General features: G+C 41.0%; 1 protein-coding gene across 2 annotated transcripts; it reads right to left on the bottom strand.

The window, feature by feature from the left end:
- Window positions 1–2065: 2065 nt before the first annotated feature.
- Window positions 2066–10263, bottom strand: arxa (aristaless related homeobox a). 2 transcript variants are annotated; one of them, XM_008438604.3, is made up of 5 exons: window positions 9795–10262; window positions 8926–9496; window positions 7569–7614; window positions 5846–6177; window positions 2066–3841 (listed from the first exon to the last, which is right to left on the bottom strand). In XM_008438604.3, the coding sequence occupies exons 1-5, from the start codon at window positions 9982–9984 to the stop codon at window positions 3571–3573; spliced, it is 1410 nt and encodes a 469-aa protein (XP_008436826.1). In that variant the 5' UTR covers window positions 9985–10262; the 3' UTR covers window positions 2066–3570. The 2 variants fall into 2 exon arrangements, with proteins under 2 accessions (XP_008436826.1, XP_008436827.1); XM_008438605.3 differs by having other exon boundaries at window positions 3681–3867; window positions 9795–10263.
- Between the last annotated feature and the right edge of the window lie 1147 nt (window positions 10264–11410).

Below are 11410 nucleotides of genomic sequence, written 5' to 3'. Positions count from 1 at the left end.
CAGCGGGTCATCTGCCTGCCTCCTGGCATTCCCCCCGCAGATATTAGAGACAAATTGGTTTGCCATTCATTAGTTATATTCACAATAAGATTACAAGTTCTCCCGGACAATCTCATCACGGAGGAAGAGAAAGCACACACGCTCCACTGAGTTTCAGCAAAAGACGGTTTAAAAAAAAAAAACATGAAGCTCTCACACATAGTGTCTGCTGGTTTAGACATACTGGAGATTTTTTTTTGTACATTGAAGCAGCTGGGGTGCAGAAAGCACCAATCATTCAGCCATATGTCGGAATAGGCCAATTTTCTGAGTAGATAAAATATTTTAAAAACATTTTTTTTTTCTTCACCATTCCTTAAATGCATCAAAACGGATCTCCCACTGTATTTAGTATTTATAAATGCATCAACAAACTTTAACACACTTTATTAACTTTAAATAAATATATAAAGAGTGGGGACTCAGACCTTGGTTTAAAAAAATTAAGTGTAATCTTGCAATTCCTTCATTTTCTGTTGGATTAAAAACTACAACCTCTATAAATATACTCTGTATTTTTTAGAATAAAAAGTGTATATACATCAAAGTTCACACCTAAAAAACCAAAACATTGATATCATGCAGGAAAAGTCTGATTCTGGGGTCCAGGGTAGGTTGGATAAACTGAAAACTCAGATATATGCATCAAAAATCACCCCCTCTTTTTACGCTTTGTTAGAATTTTGAAAAAATTTACTTTTACAATTATAATTTTGTTGTTACAACCAATTGTAGCTTTTATTCAGATAACTCTGTATCTGTTATAGTCCTTAGACAAAAAATAAATGGTCAAAATCAGAATTGGCAGATGAGATTCCCAAAGAAAACCTACCAAAAAAAGTTTGATAGGGTAACCTTAACATTTGCCCCACCAATCATCGACCAGCTGCAAAATTGGTGCCTGTACCAAACTGTTTTTCATGTGTTAAAGTCCTTCAGAAAAAAACAACAAAAAACAACAAACAAACTCAGAACTGATCGGCCTGATTGGTTCATATCTTTGGCTGTAAATCAGCGGTACCACCAAATGTCCTGCACCCCCACTCCTCCCTTGGTGCCTCAATCTACAAATAATTTCCCCATGAATATGACGTCAAGACAGAATGAACCTAAAATAGTTGCAAAAGTTATTTCTTGATATTAATGTTTATTTATTTTTTCCACATTCTGCTTTCAAGTATTTACTCTGATACATGTAAATAAAAAGAGAATATTAAAACTCCTGGAAATCTATCACAGCTTTCGGTTTTGGTGCAACATCGGCTAGAGGCACGCCTGCTCTAAGTGTGTCCTTCAGTCCCTTATTATATGAGTCTCCTGCAGTAAAACTGAGTGATTAACAGGTGTTTACAAAAAAAAAACTGGAGGGCTGGAAGAATTATAGAGGAGGCTTTTCCCAGATGCAGACAATATATTTTTTAATAAAAGAAAGGGGGACTACATTAATCCGTGGGGTAATTTCACGCGATTTGGTCGGGTACCATGGCTGGGTCAAACTGAGCAGAATAACCATTGATTGCTGTAATAGTCCTGCATCAGAGTGGGGATTTGGGGGGGGAATTAACTCTCCCAGTTTGTGTGTGTGAAAGCCGTTTGATGAAGTGGTTTGTTACTTCATTAATGACAAAGGGGCTCTCTTCCATCGACACGGCATTACAGATGTTAAGACCAATTTAGCGCCTTTAAAGGGTTTTTAGGCAAGTTTTGTGACGGCCCCCCAAAGATAAAGTGGGTGCTTTAATTGAAAACCCCTCGCCTTTGTCGTGCCTTTCTTATGTGGGGATTAAGCTCATGAATATATGGTTAGTATTTTGTCAACTGAACTGCGGCAGATTAAACACGTACTAATATATTTTGGCTTTTGGGAAAATATTCCTCTTTTGAGCACCTGTCATTGCAAGGTAAGACAGAAAGCACATATTTTTTCTTTGCACCTTTTATTAATTGTTTTATATACTTTTAAAATATTTTTTTTCCTGGAAGTAAGCCTCTAATTATCGAGGGAATTTAAAATAATAATACTAACTCATTTTACCAATGTCATTTATTCAAATTAATGTTATTAAGCCAGTAAATTACAATCACTTAATATGAAAAACAAATATCCTTCACTCATTTCCTCTGGGAAAAGTTTTGACATAAATAATTATCTAAAAACCTAATAATTCATAAACACAGGTGGAAATCTACACAAGGCGACATTCATTACACACTACACCGAGTGCAAATTGATCAAAACAGGGTCTCTTAAAATATACACGACCTTGTTTTGAAAATGATCCTTTTTCTCTTACTTTTCAAGCTTTTCTCTCTCTTTCTTTTTTTTTTTTTTTTTTTTTTTTACACAATATTTACAATTTTTCTCTCACACAGTCAGATCTCGTTGCTCGTATGTCCTGGAGTGTCAGAGTCAGCTGAAATACCACTGCTGTGAAAATCAAATTTAACCAAATACAGAAACGTAGATGATCTAGAAGGTAAATTTTAATTAGATATACATTCGCAGTGGTGCGGCCGAGTGTGACAGATGGACAAGCGAGCAGTGGAGAGGAGTCAGGCTTGCAGAGAAGGCTATGGAAGGTCTATGGACAAGTTTTCCTTTGGTTCAGGGTGTGTGTGCGTGTGTGTGTGTGTGTGTGTGTGTGTGTATGTGGGTGAGGGTGGGGGGGTGGTGGGGTGGACCTCCTCTGACTCGCCTTTGTTAAACATGCAGACTGGCTCAGCCCACATAATAATGCATACAGATTAAGCAGAGTTAATGTCGAGCACTCGTGTTGTTCACATCCGAGGAACTCTGTTCTATAAAAGTCTGGGTTCCCCTGCCGTTTTTTCAGCTCTGTGCTAGGGGGTGAGTGTGTGTGTCTCGCCTTCAGGAAAGGAAATGAAACCATGAAAAAAATAAATAAAAAAAAGTCCTGGTTGTTAAACGTAAACCACCAAAAAGCTGTTTCAATACCTCATGTTTGAAAGATTATAAACTGTTATTTTTTAAATTAAAAGCTCATTTATTTGTTACATTCCGCCTCTAGTGACTTGTTTGCTTTATATTTTATTAAGCATATATGTATATGTATGCACTGTAAACAATCCCCAATGCACTTTTGAGTGACTGTGGAAGGAACAATAAGTATTTGAAATAGATAGCTATATAAATGTATTTAATCTTTGGATGTTTTTCAAAATATTCTTTTTAACCGAAAGCTCTCGTGATATTGAGTTTAATGTTATGCGTTTCTGGAAACTACGTGAAAGAATGGCAACGATGCTTATCAGAGACACACAGACACACTTTCTCAGCCAGTGCTCTTCTGCATTTGGTCATGCTATTTTTGTTGGGGAAACATGAGGTAACTGGGAAGGTTTAACAAGGGGCAGGGGGGTTCATCATCAGGACGACAGCCTCCAGAGGTATGAATGTTTTGCTTTTCTTGTTTTTTTTTTGTTTTGTTTTTTTCTCAGAGGGTGCGGGGTGTCATGGAATGGGGCGTAAGCCCAGGACGGAGGGGAGGGGCGAGAGCTGCTGCTGAGTGTTCAGCACACCTCCTTCCCTGCGGCTCCCGCTGGCAGGATGTTAAGTTGGGTGAGCTGAGCCGAGTGTTCCTTGGCCTTGAGGCGCAGCGCGGCAATACTTGAGGCCCTGCGGTCCGCCGCCGCCGCCGAGGAGGATGAGGAAGAGGAAGAAGAGGACGGGTCGGGCAGGACAGAGCCTGCGTGGGAGGGGTTCTCCACTGGGGGCGCGGGCTGACGGAGGAGGGCTGCAGCAGTGGAAGCACTTGTCAGGGGACCCATACTGGAGAACAGCCTGGAGGAAGACCAGAGTTCAACCATCTAAATTAAAATAAACATGTTTAGGTTGATTTATGCATTGTTAGATAGCACATCAGAGTGGTTATTTTGAAGCTAAAGGTGTTTGGCTCTTATATTAGAGTGAAGTGTGACAGTTGCAGAAGAGGAACTCTCTTTTACACTCAGAGAAATGATCGATGATGGGACTAGATCTTCAGAATTAGATCCTGACAAAATGTTAGTACATTGTAACATTTTAACATTGTAACATTGTAACATTGTACATTTTTTACTGTAGTGTTATTTGATTAATCCAGTGTAAAAGTTTAAAATATGTTGAGTTGCTGTGCATTTTGATATTTTTTTTATTTATTCCACCTTAATACGTGTTTTCATTTGCATAAAAAATATATATGTACATAAATAATTGTATATACATATTTAAATTATTTCTTATTTCTAACCTGACTGTGTTCAGTGGAAGTATAAATGCAGCGAACACAGTTTTCAGCATTCTATATCGGTAAAGCTAATTGTGTCACACGGTGTTGGGGTGGGGGGCATCACCCTCTCCTCACAGCTTGATTTGCAGGTTCACACATTTGGTTAATTTATTAACACATTTAACAGGTTGATTAGGCCAAACTGTGAATGGCTAGCAGTGTAGCACATTTATAATCAGACACGGAGATAAACATAGACAAGAGTGTGACTGAAGACCACCTCCCATTAGAGCTGCACTGTGCAGTGGGAGTTTATCCTAAGCCGACTTGCTGCTGGGGTCTTTTCTGCACAATGGTTGTGATTTACTTTAAAATACAGGGATGAATGTGAGGGTCATATTTTATGGGAGGCCTGCTGCAAAGATAGGCAGCTTGAGACATAAACAGGAGCAAAGAGCAAATATTAGAGCTGCAGGAGGTGCTGTACATCAGATCAACTGGGGCTTAGCAATTACTTTATCTTTTGCTGTTATTGTTTAAAAGATTCATCATGACAAGAATGAATCACACTATGATAATAACAACACAAACTACTGGACGATGTTTGCAAAAACCAGAAACAAATAGCAACGTTGGAATCAGTCGTCAATTTGTGTCATTATGGCTCACTGTCCAGGGCGGCACAACATATGGGGTACCATGTCAGTTGCCCAGTGAGGTTTTTTTTTATTGCTTATTTATAAGTCCAATCAATGGGGAGTGGGCACGCACCTGTACTGTGTACAGCATACACTGTAAAAAAATATTATCATAAATTGCAGGTGGTAAAGTTAATGTCTAATTCTAAAGATGTAGTTTGGACCCAAATCAAAAAGATGTCTCATTGTTTTTACTGAGTCAAGACTGCATTTGATAATCTCCAGTTTAAATGACAAAATACTGAGACTAAACAGACCAGAATTGGACTTAAAAAATTTTCAAAGCACAATTTAAGATTTCTAAAATCTTTTTCTCTTTGTAAAAATACAAAAAATGGCATTACAAATACACTTTAGATTTAGACAAATGTTAAAAACACAATATGAAGACTGGTCAAACCATGCTAAGCCTGAACTGAATTTTTCTATGGTGAATACAATGAATTGTGGATGTTTTGATGATTTATGAAACATCATAGTTTATTAAAACGAACTAAAAGTAATGTCATTGCTAGGTTGCTCTTTCATTCTGGTTAAACAGATGGAAGGGCTGCTGCACCCAGATTGGCATTTATACCATAACAGCCAGTAAAAAAACCAGTTGGTATTTACTTTCGCTGTTTTCTTATTTCTTCAAAGTTGGTTCTAAAAGAGTTTCAGCAATCACTGCATTTATGTTTCAAAAATATGTCTGAATATAATTATTACTACTGGACGATAAAGTCTTTTTCATCATGGGCAACTTTTATCTTGGGTTATGACTGTATGCAGTTTACACAATACGTGAATGAAGTTATACTTTGAATTGTTACCATTACAATAAATGCCTCAAATGGAGATTAACTCTTAAAAGTTCATATCTCTACAGGAGCAACTCACCTGCCAAAAGTGGGTCCGATAAAGGCTGGGTGGCGGAACATGGCAGCAGTGCCCAGGAAGGTGCCCAGTCCCAGTGGGGTAGCCAAGGGTGGAGCAGAGCTGTTGTGAGGCGGTGGGGCCAGGCCTGGGAAGGCAGCGGCTGCAGCTGCAGCAGCTGTCCAGGCGGACTCCAAGGCTGGATGCGGGTGAGGAGGGAATGGCCCTCCTTCTAGGTAGTGGCTGAGAGGATGGCCTGCAGCAAGGGGGCCTGGGAAGGGCAGGCCTGATGGGTGGGCCTGCACCCCTGCCTTCTCACGCTTCCTCCACTTGGCCCTGCGGTTCTGAAACCAAACCTAAAGACGGAAAGACTGATGAAGGTCTTCCACAGTGTGAAATCATTACAGGGATTAGTAATTTAGCTTTACTGTCATCAACGCGACGAGTCTCTGTTGCACTGTCAGTGCTGTCTAGTTCACGTGCATGGCCAACAGGCGGAAAGTCAGCAATAATTACATGCACGGTAAACCCCGCCGCTCACGGCTCCTTAAATCTACTTTCTGTCTAATTAAACACCCTCCCTTTTAGACGGGCTTCTCGGGGGGAGGGAGGGGGAGGAGATAATTAAGAGCGTTGTTAACAAAAGATCCAGAAAATTACCGCTGAACTGGCTCCAATAACAATTAATGCGCTTTAAATTAAATTCTTAAGAGCCGCAGAACTTCCACGCAGGAGAGTATTTAACTTTCCCACGCATCCGCCGCTGCACAGTTTGCTCTGCAGACGCTGCAGAGGAACCTCTCTCACAATGAGCAAAATGTCAACATGTGGAAAGTGACAGGGACGTAACGTGCATTATTCCCCGAGGGGACTGTTTAGCATTACACAGCCCCTCGGGAATTTATGAGTTTTTATCACCTCCTGATGGCGCCCGTTAAGTGATTTGTTCACCTACAGCCCACCACCCACCCCTCTCCGCCTCCCCTTAAAGAGACATCTGTTGTTTTACCGTCGCCCATAACCTCTTGGAGTTTCCATCGTGTTTGAACTGTCTCTGTGGTTATGAGTCCGGCCTTTGGACATGCAAGACACGCTTTCAGAGCCAAACCGTGGACGTGCGGGGAGAGTGGGGAGGGGGTGCAAACACCTTTAATGGTCTCTCATTCGCTCCCAAGTGCAAAGCATCGGATCAATGCAGGTCTATTGCAATCACATAATGGGAAATCAAATAGCATTATCCCTCCCCTCTTTTTCTCCCTCGCTCACACACACACACACACACACACGCACACACACATTCCGGCCTCGCCCCCCTCTATGTGCCCCCATCTGATGGGAATTCAAACACCAACTCATCCCGGGAATACAGACACTGTTTGCTCCTGCACTAAGTGAGTCTTTTATGAATCGCCGGCGTCGGCTTAATTGCCACTAAAACGTTCCCCAGTTCGCGTGTAATAACATTCAATAACAGGAAGGACCTTCCCCGCACAGCGACTGGGGGCCATTTAACACGTTTTACTGTAATAAATTATTGCCTCAAATTGGCCCATAATCGTTGATCCTCAATCAGTGACGCATATCAGCAGGTTATTATCCAGGGGACATTTCACAGAGGACTGATAAAGCATTAGAGGATGTTGTTCTCCCCCCCCCTCCCCCCCCACACACACACACACTCTCCCCCTCCCTCTCTTTCGATTTGCATTACTGCATGATTCACTTTATAGAAGAAGGAAGCACTCACCTGAACGCGGGCCTCGGTGAGATCCAGGCGCATTGCGAGCTCCTCTCTGCAAAGAATAATAATAAAAAAAATAATAGGAAGAAAGAGAGGAAAGGAAGGAGTCGAGGTTACAGGCCATCGTTTGGAAGCACATAGAATTGCTGTTTTGTCCCCTCCTGTTGTTAACTGTCAACAATAGACGACCAAAATAGGTTGGATAATTTTTTCTTTCTTTTTTTTTGTGCAAAAAGACGCCATACCCATATTCTATTTTCCCCTGTCACGCGTGGGTAGAAATAGGCCTAGTGATTGTTAGATTTTCCTTAGCCAAGGCCTGTCACTGTAACAACATAATGGTCGGAATAATGACATCTAAACTAGCCTGACACAAAGCAATTGGCGCTCCCTCCAGATTTAGCAGCGAGATGGGGCCCCGCAGTCCAAATTAGACCGACTCTCTTTAAAGTAAATCGACTGGAAAATATGAATAATCCTGCGCCGATAGAGGAAATGTGGAAATATATAGGGTAAAGAAAAGACATTATAGAATGAATATCCTTAAGACCGTGTAATTCTTTTTGAGTTTGTTTCGTTTTGCACGTAAGTACTCAACTTGCAAACCCAAAATAACAAAAATTTTTTTTTAAAAATAAATAAAATGCAACGTTGCTCTTCTTTCCCAATATTTCAGACATGTGCCTGAATTGGTCTGTAAGCCCATCGGCTCTATAGTCTGATCCAATTTCTCCTCCTGACAGTGACACGTTTTACGGGTTCAGGTTTTTATCAAACGTCCCAAAACGAGCAGCAAAGACCGGGCTAAACATGCAAGAAACCTGTATACTATGGGCAGTTTATGACGTGACCCGCACAGAAACGTAAGATGGATTTTTTTTTAAATTGCTTTGTTAGAAAGTGATTGTATTTTTTTATGAATAAATGCAATTAATTAAAAACTTTAGGTAATAAAATAATAAACATGAATTCCAGGGATTTTTTGTGGGTTTTTGCGTAATAGGAAAATGTTTTAAAACATTAATAATAATAATAATAATAATAATAATAATAATAATAATAATAATAATACGTTATTATTATTATTATTATTATTATTATTATTATTATTATTATTATAATAAAGTTAAATTGTAATATTTTTTATTAATAATATTAGTAGTACTACTACTGTTGATTCTTTAAGATTTTTTTAAATAGCAGGCAGTCCCCTATACCGTGGAGCTGGAAAAATTAAGTAATATTTTTAATTTACAGATATTAAACACGTACTGCTATATAGATTATCCTCTTTAAATTGTGCATATATTTTTTTTAACCATTCCTTAATTGAATTAATATTTATTCGTTTGTATTTTCTAACCTTGTGAACACGTCGGGGTAGTGCGTCTTCTGGAAAGCCCTCTCCAGCTCCTCCAGCTGGTAGCTGGTGAACGTAGTCCTGTATCTTCTCTGCTTCCTTTTCAGCATCCCCTCCTCGGAGTCGCTGCCCGCCGACAGACACACGCTGTCCTCCCCGTCCCTCACGTCCCCGTCTCCGGCGTTCAAGCTCTCCTCCCTCTCCTCGTCCTTCGGGGACAGCGCGGCCGCGTCCGCGCAGCTCCCCTCCTCCTCTTTTCCGCCGTCCTCCTCGAACTTGAGGGGCCCGAGCTCCACCAGTCCGAGTGCGCCGTCCTCCGAGGCCTCCCCTGGACTCTGCTCGCCCTCTCCCCGGTGAAGTGAGGCGTTCTCCCGGTAGGACTTGCTGCGGCTGATGCTCACCTGCGGCGCCTGGCTGATTTTGAGGCTCTCGCTGGCCTGCTCCAGGAGCAGCCTCTCTCTTTCCAGCTTCTCTGCGTGGTCGTGTAGGTATTTCCCCCCCGGTCCATACAGCCGACGGAGTTTGGGAGGCAGGTGCAAGTCAGCGCCGAGAGAAAGGGGCTCTTTCGTTGACCCTGAGGAAATTGGGAGTGCGGGAAACATAGTAGAAGAAAAAAATATTTACACAAAACTGTATCCAGGCAGGAATTAATTTGTTAATACCTCGTTAGGAACATAAAATCGAATAATTTCACAGGACAGTAAGCAATTCGTCCTGCTTAGTAGAAACAACTCAAATTTAATCATGTAACACGCGCACTTACCTGATACAATTTAACAACTTAAGCAGACATATGGGCTTACTGTTTACACATGTCACCAATTCCACCCTGACTCTCCAAAGTATCTTTTCAAAGTTTAGATTCAGCTTACCGTCAGTCGTCTTGTCAAACTCTCCTCTGCCGGGCAGACCGGTCAAACTTTGCGCCCCAATCAGTCTGACCTTACAGGGACTGCGGCGGCCCAGAATGCTGTCTATGCAGTAAGAAGAGAGCAACGTCGGGGATTTGCTGCTCTTTCTCTCACCCCGGTCTAGAATATCTTCCTCAAACTGAGCGCTCATGTTGACGCCTGGCTTCTGTCAGTCTCCCACTTCTCTCGGGGTGCTTCTGCTCCCTCTTCCCCTGTCCTCTCGCTCTGTGTGGGTGTGGGTGCGTGTCCTCTACTCCTCTCTTCTCTCTGTCGCTGCTCTGTCACTCTCTGAGCTAATGACAGGCAGCGGTTCGTCCGTCTCGCGCTGCACTCTGCTCCTGTACCGCGCGCTCATTCAACGTGCGTGGAGGATGTAACCGCGCGCCCGATTGGCTCGTGTGTGTGTGTCCGCCTGAAGAGAGACAGCGCGGAGCTGCTTTATATATTTTACGATTAAAGTTAATTTGAGGGAAAGGTGACAAAACCCGACATGGAATACGCAGTTTTCCTCCGCGGAACGAACTCAGAGAGGAGCATTTTACAGTCAGTGGGATTTCAGTTTGATCAAAGATAACACTTATTTATTTAACAGATTTTCACCAACGTGCAGGATAGAAGCAAACATCATTGTTGAAGTTCTACAATGTCAGGAAAACACAATGACTTAATCAGTAATGCCTGCTGGCATAAGAGTTCATAACAGGTGTAAACAACAACCATTGTGCCTGAACTCCACTCAGCTCTCTCAACGCTATTATTTACGTTATAAAGAACACCTGTGCTTTTAAGTCTAATTACCACAGTCCAAAATACCCGACTTATTGGGCCTGTTCAGTTTGAGAGCTGCTGTAATAAACATGTGGTTTGAGATATGTTTTCTTCTTCTTGTTAATGTTTCAAATGTGAATCATAAGTAGATTGTTTCTGAAATGCTGAAACGTCAGATACTATGTCACAAAAGTCAATTGGAAGCTGATTCATATTTTTGACTCACACAATTAGTGAAAATATAGCAAGGCTGCAGTAACCTGCTGTTGCAGAAGACCTAAAGACGTTTTAAAAAGTTTCCAAAAGAATAGAAATGTCCCTATAAGCTAATGAAATGCCTTATTTATTTATTTATGTAAGGTTTTTGTTTTCCATATCATACTATTTTTGTCTACCTCTCCATAAAACAGCAGCAACATAAAACTCCCAGTAGCATTGATGTTGCATATCAGCAGGCATTATCTTCTGGTAAACCCATTTTCATAACATTTTGGAGTCACCCCTGCTTCAAAACCCATATAAGTACCACAAAATGCCTAGATGTTGATCTAGCTAAGCCGTTTCAGTATTATTTCAGTGCATATGCGCTGCTTAAAAATATAAATATTTGACATTTGAGTTGTACAGTGTGTATGAATGTATTTATTTATTTCACATATATGTAGACCATACTAATCCATGGACATCAATCTATAAGAATGTATGCTTTTGAAAAAAGCGAGGATGTGCATGATTTCCTCCAGCTCTCATTGAGCTAAAGGTACATGAATGCAGAGAAACACCATGAATTGAATTTTTAAATGAAAAAA

The sequence above is a fragment of the Poecilia reticulata genome, chromosome 20, assembly GCF_904066995.2.
Source record: "Poecilia reticulata chromosome 20, P_reticulata-male-v2, whole genome shotgun sequence".
NCBI lineage: Eukaryota > Metazoa > Chordata > Actinopteri > Cyprinodontiformes > Poeciliidae > Poecilia > Poecilia reticulata.
Note: the sequence above shows the minus strand (reverse complement) of the source record. Positions and strands in the feature narration are given on the sequence as shown.